This window comes from Dermochelys coriacea, chromosome 1 (genome assembly GCF_009764565.3).
Source record: "Dermochelys coriacea isolate rDerCor1 chromosome 1, rDerCor1.pri.v4, whole genome shotgun sequence".
Taxonomy (NCBI): Eukaryota; Metazoa; Chordata; order Testudines; family Dermochelyidae; genus Dermochelys; species Dermochelys coriacea.
In genome coordinates, this window is record NC_050068.2 from 46,266,266 (window position 1) to 46,280,984 (window position 14,719).

A 14,719-nucleotide genomic window follows, 5' to 3' on the forward strand; every position below is an offset into this window, starting at 1 on the left:
ACAATCTAAGTGCAAGTCACCAGATGGATACAGAGAGAGGGGGAGTACAAGGAAACAGTGAGACAATATTAATATTGTGGGCCAAGCACAGCAACAACCTAACCACTGTCAAGTTTTTGTAGGCATTATGGCAAAACAAATGGTATCACATCTCGACCGTTTCCAGGCTCACCAGATTAACACTCAATGTCAGTTAGATACAATTATTTTCTACACATATTTGCAGAAAGGATGCTGCTAAGTTAAAAGAGTGTTTTTCCTTAGTGGCTAGGTTTCCTTATGAGTCTTAACTTCAGGAGTTCCCTAATATATATATGAACCAAAGCTTCCTGAACATAGACATTTAAAAGCGAATATGCCCCATCAGCATTCATCTAGGACTGTGGTTTTCAGTCTGTGGTCGCAGACTCCTGCAGGTCTGCAGACTGTCTAAGATTTCCAAAGGGGTCCGCACCTCCATTTGAAATTTTTTAGGGATCCACAAATGAAAAAAGGTTGAAAACCACGGATCTAGGAGATAAGTTACCACAGTCACTTGTAGGTGTTGTTTTGTTTCTTTTATCTACATTTCTCAATGTGGGGAATGTTGCTTTAAAAATAAACTATTCAGAGAGGATCCCGAACTTAAGATCTACCTGGAAAGTCAACTTTAAAGCAAATCATTTGTCAGCCTTGTTAGATCATAGAATCATAGAATATCAGGGTTTGAAGGGACCTCAGGAGGTCATCTAGTCCAACCCCCTGCTCAAAGCAGGACCAATCCCCAACTAAATCATCCCAGCCAGGGCTTTGTCAATCCTGACCTTAAAAACCTCTAAGGAAGGATATGGGTATGGGGAGAGGTTTACATAAGATTTTTCACACAGAGGCAATCTAATGACATCCAGTAATTTGTCTCCAACAGTGGTTAATGCCTGATGCTTCAGAGGAAAACATAAAACTCCCACAATTCACCCCGTTCTGTATGGAGTGAAATGTCTTCTTGCCCTCAATTAGTGGTCAGGTTGAACAGCAGACAGGAGGATAACCCATATTGTTTTATCTTAGCTAGTGTAACAACAGGGGCTATTCTCATTCACAGAAATGTGTAATCCTTTAAAATAATCTGTGATGCTGCTTCCTCCTTCAACAAGGGCTCTGTCCAGTCCACAGCGTAAACCTCTAAGAGTCACGTAGCTCAGCCCTGCACTAGGTCAGCTCCAGAAAGCCATCTGCCACTCAAGTGGGTAACACAAGCCAAACCCTCAGCTCAGCAGTGTACAGGCATGGAGCAACTCGGGCAGGTTGGTGGGCTCATGTACTAGGCAATCTAAGATCATGTAGTGAGCAGTATCCAAGCCCCCTGTTCCTTTGCCGCCTTCTGGGCAGATGCAGGGAATAGGATTGACCCCTGCTGCTTGACCTCACTAGGAAGGAAAGAGGCAGCCCCACTCTGAGGTGGGGACATGAACAGATCTGTATATATGGGCATCAGCATAACTGTAGGGGTGGGCGTTCCTGACACCCAATCAGATGGCGAGGTGGGGGGGCTCCCACAGTGGAAGGCGGGAATCAGTGTACAGTAGATAGTGTTAAAATAGGTGGCTGATGATGGAGACAGTGAGGAGATAATATTTGATTCTAATCCTTTCTACATCCTCCTCCTCCATCTTGAGAACTCCAGGGGTTTTAGCAATCAGAGGAGAGGGCTGATCTCCCAAGGAGGAAGAATTGCTTGCAGTTAAATTGCTGGTGATCCATGTTCAGTTCCCAGTTCTGCCATAGATTCCTATGTGGTGTTGGGTAAATCACTTAACCTCTCTATGCCTCTGATTCCCATCTATAGAATCATAGAATATTAGGGTTGGAAGGGACCTCAGAAGGTCATCTAATCCAACCCCCTACTCAAAGCAGGACCAATCCCCAATTAAATCATCCCAGCCAAGGCTTTGTCAAGCCTGACCTTAAAAACCTCTAAGGAAGGAGATTCCACCACCTCCCTAGGTAACCCATTCCAGTGCCTCACCATTCTCCTAATGACATTTTTTTTCCTAATATTCAACCTAAACCTCCCCCACTGCAACTTGAGACCATTATTCCTTGTTCTGTCATCTGCTACCACTGAGACCAGTCTAGATCCATCCTCTTTGGAACCCCCTTCCAGGTAGCTGAAAGCAGCTACCAAATCCCGCCTCATTCTTCTCTTCTGCAGACTAAACAATCCCAGTTCCCTCAGCCTCTCCTCATAAGTCATGTGCTCCAGCCCCCTAATCATTTTTGTTGCCCTCCGCTGGACTCTTTCCAATTTTTCCACATCCTTCTTGTAGTGTGGGGCCCAAAACTGGACACAGTACTCCAGATGAGGCCTCACCAATGCCGAACAGAGGGGAATGATCACGTCCCTCGATCTACTGGCAATGCTCCTACTTATACAGCCCAAAATGTTGTTAGCCTTCTTGGCAACAAGAGCACACTGTTGACTCATATCCAGCTTCTCGTCCACTGTAACCCCTAAATCCTTTGCTATAGAATGGGAATAGTAATCCTTCCTTCCCCCCACTCTGTATCTGTCCTGGCTCTGCAGACTGTGAGCTCTTCAGGGGAGTGTGTCTTACCTCTGCTGATACAGTGCAATGGAGTCCTGATCTCAATTGGGGGTCTCTAGATGATACAAGAATACTAATAGGTCTCTTTTCCATAGCACCCATGACAAATCCTACTTGAAAGATGGAAAAGAGCTAGATGGGGCATGTGTCTTCATGGGCAGTGTGTGTATTGTTAATGTGCAATCACTTCGCATCTATTCATATGCCATCAACCTCAAATCAGCACTGGTAAAGTTTGCAGATGACACAAAAATTGGGGAAGTGGTAAATAATGAAGAGGACAGGTCACTGATTCAGAACAATCTGGATCACTCAGTAAGCTGGGTGCAAGCACACAGTATGCATTTTAATACGACTAACTCCAAATGTATTCAGCTAGGAACAAAGAATGTAGGCCATCCTTACACAATGGGGGACTTTGTCCTGGAAAGCACAGACTTCGAAAAGGATTTCTGGGTTGTGGTGGATAATCAGCTGAACGTGAGCTCCCTGTGTGATGCTGTGGCCAAAAGAGCTAAGGCAATCCTGGGATCCATAAACAGGGGAATCACAAGTAGGAGTAGAGAGGTTATTTTACTTCTGTATTTGGCAGTGGTACGACTGCTGTTGGAATTCTTTGTCAGTTTAGGAAGGATGGTGATAAATTGGAGAAGGTTCAGAGAAGATCCATGAGAATGATTAAAGGATTAGAAACCATTCCTTATAGTGTCAGACTGAAGGAGCTCATCAGTCTATTTAGCCTAACAAAGGGAAGGTTAAGAGGTGACTTAATTACAGTCTATAAATACCTACATGGAGAACAAATATTTAATAATGAGCTCTTCAGACTGGAAATAAGGTGTAAATTGTTAACAGGGAGAGAAATTAACCATTGGAACACTTTATCAGTGGTCCTGGTGGATTCTTCATCATTGGCAATTTTTAAATCAAGATTGGATATTTTTCTAAAAGATTTGCTCTGGGAATTAATTTGGGGAGGTTCTATGGCCTGTGCCATGCAGGAGGTCAGACTTGATGATCACAGTGGACCCTTCCAGCCTTGGAATCCATGATTCTGTGAATAAAATGACACAGGCAAGGCTGGCATAACGTGACCAAGCACGTGGCAGGGTTGCTGGAGTATGTGGCAGCACACAGGCAGCAGGAGCACTGTATTCTACCTAGAAGGGAAAAGCCTCCTCAATCTCCAATGCAATGTAACACTTGTTTCTCCTTGTGTCTGGTTACATGACATCAGATGACACAGCAGAAACTGTGCTATCCTGACACACCACGTGGGAGATGAAACAGGCAGTGTAACAAGCCAGGGCTCTTTTCCGTATCTGCATGCTAAAACAGGTTCTCTTCTGAGGACGTCTGTATTGCACAGCCTATTCACGGGTGCTTGGCTATGAAGGCACTATTTTACTCAAATGTCTCCCTAAATTATCCGTAGGTTGTGCATATACCTCACAGCCCTCCTCCCCGCTGCTAGCTGCAGTGTTTATGAAGGTCACAGAAGAGAGTATGTTGGCTGACAGTCTATCAAGTTCACTGTAATACTGGATATCACCCTATGTAGCTGGCAAGCAGTATTACATGTAAAAGAGGCTAATATGTTCTGAGGGCCTGATTCTCCAGCTGCTGCATGTGTATTTCAGCTTATGAGGGCAGCTCCATTGCCTTCACTGGCTTTGAGAATCATTCATGGGAGTAAGATCTGTAGGGTTACTCCCTAAATGTGCTCAGTGAGCATCCTGCTAAACTGTACTCAGAAAACAGGCAGGCACATATTGGTTGGTTGTTGGTCTATCTGGGCTTGCATAAAAGCTTTATGGCCCACACTGCTGTGCGATGGCGGGGGAAGAGGAAAGTAATGCAGTCTTTTAAGAAAAATCAAAACCCCTCCCCCAAGCTGACCCTGAAAAAGGAGCCATATCAGAGACTCTATGAAGTCCCGTAAGAACTTCGCTGTTGCTGTGGATTTTACAGGGCAGGTGCTCAGGTACTGCAGTGATGGGCAGCAGTATAAAACCAATTCATGGGTAGATTGGTATGTCTCCTTAGACACACTCTTCTCTCGCAGCTCAGAGCATAAATGGAAAAGTTAAAAAAGAGTTGGGTAGAAATCTCTCCAAAAATGTTCAGTTTGATATTTAATAAATGTTGTAAACATGAAGCCAAATTAATTTCTGAGGTAACTGAATAGAGCATGGGCAGCACGTGAACCACTTATTTGGAGAGGCTAGCCCCTGGTCCCGCCCTGCCCCCGCTGGAGTCCCGAGATCCCCACTGTGACCCCGGCTGCCCACCTCAGCCCCGGACTGCCCGAGCACCCCTAACCCCAGAATGCCAGTCGGCACAGCTCAGTGCCGGGCAGCAAGGCCCCAGCACCCCCATTGCCAGGTGACGTGCCCCCAGCCCCAGAGCACCTGGCGGGCAGCCCCAGCATCTCCAGCCCCAGAGTGCCTGGCGAGCGGCCCAAGCACCCCTAGCCCTGGAGCGCCAGGTGGTCATCCCCAGCGCCGGGCGGCCTGAGCACCAGCCCCAGCCGCCCCGAGCCCCTGGCCACAGGCCAGCCCTGCCTAGCCCCAGCCCCAACCCTGGCCCACGGGACGGGAGAGCGGGAAGTAGGAGGGGCCTCAGGGCAGATCATGTGCAGGGCCATGCCTGGCTGTTTGGGGAGGCTCAGCCTCCCCTGGCCTGCGATACCCGACATCCATGGCATTGAGCTAAGTGGCCCATTGTGCTCATGATCAGTATTAGCTTGACCACCCTAGAGATTGCACATGTCCTATTTATTCACAGAAAAGGAACAGCATGTTACACAGTGCCCCACCAACATGCTTTAAGCCTGACCCGAAGGGAGCATCAATTTAGTCTTCATGATCTTTTCATCCTGGCTGCATATGCTGCGGCTGCCATCAAGGATACCAAGAAGAGCCAATAGTAATTGGGGGAGTGTTTTGTTTTGCAGTGTGGACACCTGTCCACTAAGAATCAGACTAATTTTACCCAATATTTCATGTGGTCCTCCAAACACCCATCGGATGACAACAACTTTGAGTCACTCCCAACCTGGACCTAATTCAGACCCCAGGGACAAAGACTTGAAAGGCTCCAATTCCGTTATGTGCCCCTGAGCCATCCAGTCCTGTCCCTGTTTCTGTGATTTCTTTAAAATTTATTGTGTTTTGTGTCATCTGGGAAAAAATACACAATTCTAAAGTATTCAGAATAACTGATTTGCTTAATAACAAACTCAAGAGGGTATGCCCTCATGCTCACATGCAGTACACCTGGTGTCGAAAATGACAATAAATAGAATACAAAGAGCCGGGAATTTTCTGTCAGGTTGCGTTAGGTCACTGTGATCTGACTCAGCATCGTGCAATGGAAACACTGTGCCAGGAACTGCAGGTGTATTACCTGAAATACTCTGCTTGGCTTCATCAGGAGCAAACCATTGCTATGCCAGCATGGCTCTGGTATGAAGCTATCACAGGGGGTGACTTTAACAGCTGTGTGGGATAGTGTCCTCAGCAGCTGTCATATTTGCTTTAATGACAGTCCAGCACTGTTTAGACTTGTGAAATGTTAACTGGTGCATTATTTCCCTCTTCAGGCAGTTATCTGAGGAAAATGCTAATCTTCAAGACTACGTGGAGAAAGAAACCAAGGAAAAGAAGAGGTTAAGCAGGACTAATGAAGAGCTGCTTTGGAAGCTCCAGACAGCGGAGCCCATGAGCCCGGTTAAACTGTCTCCTACGCCTATTTATCGCTGTTCATCGGGGCCTCCTACTCCTGCAAAAGTCAGCACGGTGCCAAGATGACCGATCCACGCGGCTGCAGAAGTTAACTGGGCTTTTACACATTTTTCCAATCCGCTGAATGTGATCATCCAAGAAAGTATTAACAACCATAGATACCCAGGGTTGGTTACTCAAGCATGCTCTGTAGCTGCACAAGTGTAAGCTAGGCAGTGTACTATTATCATAGAAGCTCCCGGTACTGGCACACTGATGTCTTAGAGTAGTATAACCAGTGTAGTCTGATGTGTAAACATTTTGCCATGGTTAGAGCCAAAAGAAAGAAAATACTACTACTAATGGTTCATCAAAATGAACCTTTGCTGCAGTGTTTCAGGTTAGTTACAAACAGTTCATGTTTTGAGTATCTATATATGTATGTGTGTTTATATATATGTATGTATTCTACCTATATAGGTGTATATATTGACACACACAACATATATGGAGTTGAAGATGTTCTGAATTGCATTTTTTTATATTGTTGGATACACTACTAAGTGCTGATATATTTTCATTATGGTCAGCAGTTTTGTAACTTGTGCCTAAGACTTATAGCTAAATGAAATGCATTTCTGTCAAGCCTCCCAGGAATATTTCTACCCAAAATAGAAGAAAGTTACTTAGAAATAGAAGCGCCTTCCAAACTGCCACCAAGTGGTACACTATATAACGTGAACACCAGCGACATTGAGATTCTAAAATAGTACTGCCTTCAAAACAATCACCTTCATACACAATGCCAGATAAGGTTACTCATTCCAGTCTCCAAATTTCAATTATTAGCATCAATGTTGTGAATGGATGTAGGATAGAGACCAAAACCCAGAGGGTTTTAGCACATTCCATCCAGTTTATTTGAAAGAGTGACTCCATTTTACTCTCTCAAATCCTAGTTATCCTTTTTTTTTTTAACTGAACACTTTTGGAAGGACTCCGAATCTATAACAAATCCAGTCCCAGATTATTTTATTGCAAGCCCTAGGAAGAAGAAAAAAATATTTGCTGTGACCTTGACATTTGGCCAAAAGCATTAAACCCCTAGTGGGATGTTCTAAGAATTTAGATCCAGTTTGCCTCAGGGTACAGGGGATCCTGCACATACTAGGCTATTGTTTGCCCTTGTTAATGGCCAGGAGAACCCCAGGGAAGATCTATGGGCCTCATGGATCCCACTGAGGCCAGAATTTTGTCTCTTGACATATATACTCATATATTTTGAGGCCAAACTACCTTAAACCTCTGCCTTCCAGGCAAAATGCAAATACTCTTAGGTTTCCCTGTTATATTAACCCCCTTTGCTGCACCTGTTAACCATGCATGTGTTGCAGCAGCAACTTTCAATGCAGTGCCTATCTAGACCAGATGGAATGTCACACCATGCTGAGTGAACACGCTGGTTTCCCAGGGGTACAGCACCTCATACAGCAGTTAGAATGAGAAGGGGTTAACAGTATTTGATCTGGATCCTGGGTACAGGAAGGGAACTGCACAAAGCCAGGCGAGGTCCTGTTGTCTTTGATGTTCTCTAAATGTGGGTCCCAGCATTTGTATCAGATTTGTTTGTATTAGACTGGAAAAGCATTTGATGTAGCGCAGGGGCAGGGTAGGTGTGTGAGTCACCCACACAAAAGCAAAATGTTTTTTTTTTAAATGATGTGATGCTTTTATTTTCAGTTTGTGGCAAAGACCCTGCACTTTTTCCTGCCTATTCACAGAGCACACTGTGTGCTCCAGGACCTGACCAAGTTACAGCCAGGATGTAAATACGTACAGAAAATATTCCAGGGTCATGAAGCAATGTGAAAGAGTTGTTGTCACAAGGTGGGTATACAGATAATGACTCGCATGGAAGCAGGCAGGAAGACATTTACTCCAGCAAACATGCGAATTGTTTGCACTTGAAATATGCTTCAGCTTTCCTGTGATGTATTCAGAATGCTCAGGCTGCTGCTTAGGTACAGCCAGCTTCAATCTAAGTGTCTTTGGCCCATCCCAAGGTGTAAAAATTAGGTTAATTTTTTTTTTTAGAGAAATTTATTTTTGTAGCAGTTTTGCATGATATTATGATACTGAGTACGTTGGACATCTTATTAGACTAGACCAGGCCATATTTGACTAACACCGTTGAAATACATTACTAGATTGTATGTGTTCAGCAAGTACACCCTGAAAGTAGGAGAGTTGTTAAAGAATAAAAACCACTATCACTATAATTTTAGTCACTTTCATACTGCACTTGCTCAATGCACAGGTACTCTGCAATACCTACTTCATTGTTATGTTCCAGTCTAGTGCAATGTGTTCTATTACAGTACGAGTTGTTACCATGATGTTTATCTGAATTATCCCATGTGCTACTCACTAAAATGTTTTACTGTCCTGATCTGAGCTGGCTAAGCCAGTCTGTTTTCCTTCGTCATTTCTTTGTTTACGGTGCTTTACTCATCCTTTTGTCAGTTAAATGCACATGCAATGGATGCTCCTAGCAATGAATTGGGAGTTGGGGCTTTAGTGGTGGGTAGATTGGGCTGCTGGCAACCCCAACATCATTTGGTGTTGTTTCCATTCTCCCTGTCTTGTAATAGTCATTTCCTGATGGTGTTTGACACTGGATGCTGATGCTTCTGTTCATGTGACTACAGTTGGTTGTCCGGGGTTTCTCTTCCCCATTCCCTGTAGGGGGAAGCCACCCGGGATTTTTCTTCCCGGTTCCCTACAGGAGAAGGGGGAGCTCCCTGGGGCTTCCCCTCTCCCCCTCTGCTCCCTGCCAGAGCTGGGAAGCCTTGTCAATTTCACAGCTCAGCTATGAAATTGACAAGACTGCCCAACTCCTGGCAGGGAGCTGGTGGGGAGGAGGGCCCACTGGGGCTTCTCACCCTGGCTGCTGGCTGGGAACAGGGTCTGAAGCCCTACCCCCCCACAGCCAGTTTCTAGCCCTGGTTCTAAGTCAGGGGCAGGGTCCAGCCACCCAGCGGAGTGACACAGCTGAGCTCTAGCTGCCCAGCTTTCTTGTCAATTTCAGGGCTTCTGCCGTGAAATTGACAAGACAGCCAACAGTAGATGTAAGGGACGCAGTGTCTGTCACCCTAATTACACCAACATAAGCCTTACGCCTCTCATGGGGGTGGAGTTATGATGTTGGTGTAGTAGGGCACTTACATCAGTGGGAGGAAGGCTGTAGTGTAGACACTGACATAATTAGGTTGACGTAAGCTGCCTTATGTCGACTTAACTGTAGTAGAGACCAGCCCTCAGCAGCAGTATTACCGCCAGTGAGCCTTTCCCTGACAAGTGGTAAGCGTATCTCCCTCCAGTATAATCCATAAACCAAGCTTTTTTAAATGGCAGTGGAGAACACTGCCCCTCTGTCATTTAATCTTGTTTCCTAACCCTAGCACCCATCCCCCCTCCTCTTTCCCTGCCCACACTTCCACTTACAAACGCTAACATCTGCTGGCATGAAGTGGTTGGTCAGGGAGATGCAACTGTCTGGTGCAAGAACGGCATTGAAGTGAATGCAGTAAGAGCCAAACCTGTTTTCTTTGTGCACCAGAATTCCCACTAAAATTTCAGTGGGAGTCACAGGTGCACTAGGAAGCTAGTACCCAGGTCTGTAGGTTGGGGAAAGATTTTGTTTTCGGGACCTGGGTTTGTTTACTGGCTGAACTTCAGGCAGCAACATATTTGTGGCTGACTTGGCTGATCTTTCATCTACCATCGTTGGGGTGTTGGCTGAAATGACAGGAAATGTACTGGGCTCTGGATAGGGTTTTAAAAAGCAGAAGCAGCAGGATTCTGATAAATCATCACTATCTATTCAAAGGAAGAGTCAGTGGGGGCCTATCCTCTATACCGAGCCACAAGAAAAGAGCAAATATGTTAGGGGGGAAATTTACACCAGTGCAAAGAAGAATCAGCTCAGAGCCCTGTAAACTCACGTAAGACCCATGGAAGAACTACTGGGTGAAGAGGGGCCAAGGACAGTCCTGCTGTACAGGAATTTTTTAAGCACACTGAAACTGTGGGTGCCCAGAGATCTGTGACTACGTGGATTCAGTGACTCTAACAACCCTATTTTAGCCCTTGGGTTTAAATAGCAACCACAATGGGGCGCTGCTACAGATCCCCAGGTTGCCTGTGGGCTGGGTTAGTAAAATGCGTCGCCTCTAACTCTACAACACAGGCATCTGATGAAATGAGCTGTAGCTCACGAAAGCTTATGCTCAAATAAATGTGTTAGTCTCTAAGGTGCCACAAGTACTCCTTTTCTTTTTGCGGATACAGACTAACACGGCTGCTACTCTGAATCCAGGAGAGATGAATCTCACCCTGTTACAGCAGCATTTCCTGATGGCATGAGTGCAGGCCTGCGGAAGACACTTGGGGAGGATTACAGTTTATTGGCTGAATTTATCTATGTTTTGCAGCCAATGTAAATAGCAGGATTTTCAAGCACATAACTATGGTGCATCGTATGTCCTAGACTGTAACAATGTGGGAATTCACTGTTAAAGCAAATGTCATTAAATTATACCAAAACAGCAGCAGGCTAGCAAAGCATTGTGATTGTAGCTGGAGTTCTCACCCTGTCAGCGCATGCTCTTAAAGTTGGTTAACATGGGGCTGTTCATGCATTGTGCCTCAATACCAGAAAGGTAAATGATCCACTTACAAATAAACCCTACCGGCTAGTGAGTGCTGAATAAGGATTGTGGGGAGAGGGACTATCTTTTACAAGGCAAGTGCTCCTGAGACTTAATTATGGAGGAACCCTATCGATTCTTCCGCTTGCTCTCCTCATTAACCCACACTGTGAGAATACAAAGTAAAGGCTGTCAAACCACTCTTTGATTTAGCCAGCCCTGTACCCACTAAACATTAGAGTTTCTGCATCTCTCAAAGGGATACAGAGTGTATACTTTTCCTCCACAGCAAATGTCCACAAAGACAGCTATTTAGCTACTAAAAGTGACTTTATTGTTATATTGGAAGCCGTCCAATAGAAAGTGAAATAACAATTTTACAATGAAAGAACCAAAATACATGCCTGAGCTTCAGGGGGCTTTGTGGATGCTCAACAATTCTGCTAATCAGGCTAGTTTAATTTAGATTATTAAGTGTGGGTTTTACTAACTTCAGGCACCCAGGTTTTAACATTTTGGCCTAAGTTTTTAATTCAATGCACATAATTATGGCTGTGCTGTAAACCTCTGTAAAACCACATTTTATAATGGAAACACCTTTAACTGTGGAAGGATACAATAAATCCCTCTTTTCCTCCACCTCCACTGCAAACTCAAACTGTCCAGTAGCTAAAGCAGAATTACCTTCATTTCTATAGGTCACTAGGTCCTGCTTTCATTAATACGACTAAGCCACAGGGCTAGCATCTGAAATGAGGTTCTGTTCAAATGTTGGTGGGAGAGAGGGGGGGTCAGAAGCCAGGTTTTGGTTCAGTCCATTTCTAGGACATAGCAAGGGGAAGTTGGCAAGAGTAGTCAGATTGCTCCCATTCATGGCACATCACTTGAGCATCAAATTCGTGACTGGTTTATGAATAGCATTTGACTTTAGTTTTCATGTATTGAGCAGGTGAAATGATCAGTGTTGGGCTCAGCAATGGGTAGGGCGGGGTGGGGGTGTATGTGTAACGTTGGTGGCACAGGGCCTGTAGGTAGCACACTTCATGTGATTATTCTTCCACTCCCTTTCCCTTACAGAGATGACTCAGCCAGGCAGGTCAATGATACTTTATTATTGCTATTACCTTTTAGATAGCAAAAGAATTCAGGTGACATATACATAGGGAATAATTACTCCTGGGGACCATTGGATGTCACAGTTGCTCTATAAAAATACAACTGCAAGCTTATTTGGGGGCCTGGCCTTAAGCATATGTATTATCTCTACGGCAGCAGCTCCCAAAGGACCCTATCAGACTGAAGGCTCCATTGTAGTTGCTGTACAAATACAAATTAAACCATGGCCTCTGCCCCAAGGGTGGTCCCTGGAGAGAGTTTTTAAACAGCCCATCCACCCCAACCACCTTCAAATTCCTCCCACCCAACTAGTGTGTTCCTCAGAAAGAATGAGCATATGAAGCAGGGCCTCCTTGAGACCATAGCCAGCTGGTGGGCAGCCTTACTTAGGGCTTGTCTACACTTCTGGCTAAATCAGCACTGTTGCAAGCGATACAGTGGTGTTGATTTAGCGGGTCAGGTGAAGACAAGCTAAGTTGATGGCAGAGTACTCTCCCATTGATGTCTGTGCTCCACCTCCCCGAGAGGCGGAAGGTTAGTCGGCAAGCGAGCATCTCCCATTGACACAGCACTGTGTAGACACTGTTGTCAGTCGATGTAAATTCCGTCAACTTCAGTTACTTAACTGAAGTCGCGCAACTTAGGTCGACTGACAGCTTTAGTGTAGACCAGCCATTAGAGGCAAATGATGAAAAAGAGTCAGAGAGCAACAAATTCTTTCTTGTCTCTTTTTTTCTTCACATCTGTCTGTGGGACATGAGCAGTGTTTGAATTCTTGCAAGAAATTGGCATAAATCAGATCAGTAGTTAAGTTCCTGCATTTCACTGAAATAATTTGCTTACGATAAATCAGCAGGTACCTAATGTTTAAGTTCATTTTTTGGCGAGAAAAAAAAACAAGCTAACAAAATCAGGTATTTTATGTCTCTGCACTGATTGCATTTGTGTCCCATGGACACACTGGGGATCCTTCTGTAAAGTTTTTCCCACGCAGTAGGAATTCTGTAGTCTGATTTAATACGTGGTTAATGAATTACAGGAAAAGTTTGTATTATTTCTGTTATGATGTACAGATGAGTGTAATATATTCCTGATAATAAATTCATGCTCCAGCACAAATGTAGATGGAAGCATGCAAACTGGTGTGTCTTGCTGTGTTTTCTTTATGGTGTGGGGGGAAATAGGTCTGGTTGATTAGGTACATGACTGCATTTCCTATGCTATAAATTTCTCCAAAGTCTAAATTCAGTAAATATATTTTCCTTATTCTTGATCCTCTCCTGAAATTAGGAACTGTACAAATGAAAGAGATGGGTGGCACTCACTCAAGAGACATGGATCCTGGGCAAGATAATGGAGCAGCTGATATGGGACTCGACTGACAAAGAATTAAAGAAGGGTAATGTAATTAAGGCCAATCAGCATGAGTTTATGGAAAATAGATCCTGTCAAACTAACTTGATATATATTTTTGATTAGATTACTAGTTTGGTTAATACAGGTAAGAGTGTAGATGGAATATACTTAAACTACTGTAAGACATTTAACACATGATATTTTAATTAAAAAACTAGAAACATATAAAATTAAGATGGCACACATTAAATGGATTAAAAGATGGCTAACTGATAGATCTCATAATGTAATTGAAAATGGGGACTCATCATTCAACAGATGTGTTTCTAGTTGGGTCCTGCAGGGGTCAACGTTGGCCCTATGTTTACATTTTTATTAATGACCCGGAAGAAAACAATCATCACTAACAACATTTGCAGGTGACACAAAAATTGGGAGCACAGTAAACTATGAAGAGGATATGTCACTGATACCGCACGATCTGGATCACTTGGTAACTTGGGTGCAAGCAAACAATATGCATTTTAATATGGCTAAACATAAATGTATTCCTCTAGGAACAAAGCATGTAGGCCATACTTACATGATGGGAGATTCTCATGGGAAGCAGCAACTCTGAAAAAGATTGATGGATAACCAGCTGAACATGAGCTGCCAGTGCCATGCTGTGGCCAAAAGTGCTAATGCAATCCTGAGATGCATAAACATGGGAATCTTGAGAAGTAGATTATTTTACCTCTGGATTTAGCACTGGTGTGACCGCTGCTGGAATACTGTGTCCAGTTCTGGTGCCCACAATTCAGGAAGGATGTTGATAAATTGGAGAGGGTTCAGAAAAGAGCCAGGAGAATGATAAAAAAATTAGAAACCATTCTATATATAGTGATAGACCATCCATTTATAAACTATCCATTTATAGTGATAGACTCAAGGAGCTCAATCTATTTAGCTTAACAAAATAGTTACGATGTGACTTGATCACAGTCTATATGTACCTATATGGGGAACAAATACTTTTCAGTCTTGCAGAGAATGAGCCAATGGCTGGAAGGTGAAGGTAGGCTGAAAACATGTATATTTTTAGCAGTGAGAGTAATTAACCATTGGAAGAACACAAGGTCCTGGTGGATTTTCCATCACTGCCAATTTTCAAATCAAGCTGGGAGTTTTTTCTAAAAGCTTTGCTCTAGGAATTATTGTGGAGCAGTTCTGTGACCTCTGTTATGCA

The 14,719-nt window shown here is 44.1% G+C and overlaps 1 protein-coding gene across 1 annotated transcript in view; it reads left to right on the forward strand.

Annotated features, from left to right (window-relative positions):
* MTUS2 (microtubule associated scaffold protein 2) overlaps positions 1-13,274 on the forward strand; it is a 503,536-nt gene extending 490,262 nt beyond the window's left edge. Inside the window, exon 16 of the mRNA XM_038385037.2 lies at positions 6,190-13,274. Within this exon, the coding sequence (XP_038240965.1) occupies positions 6,190-6,397 (208 nt within the window). The 3' untranslated portion in view covers positions 6,398-13,274. The remainder of the gene's footprint in view (positions 1-6,189) is intronic.
* The last annotated feature ends 1,445 nt before the right edge of the window (positions 13,275-14,719 follow it).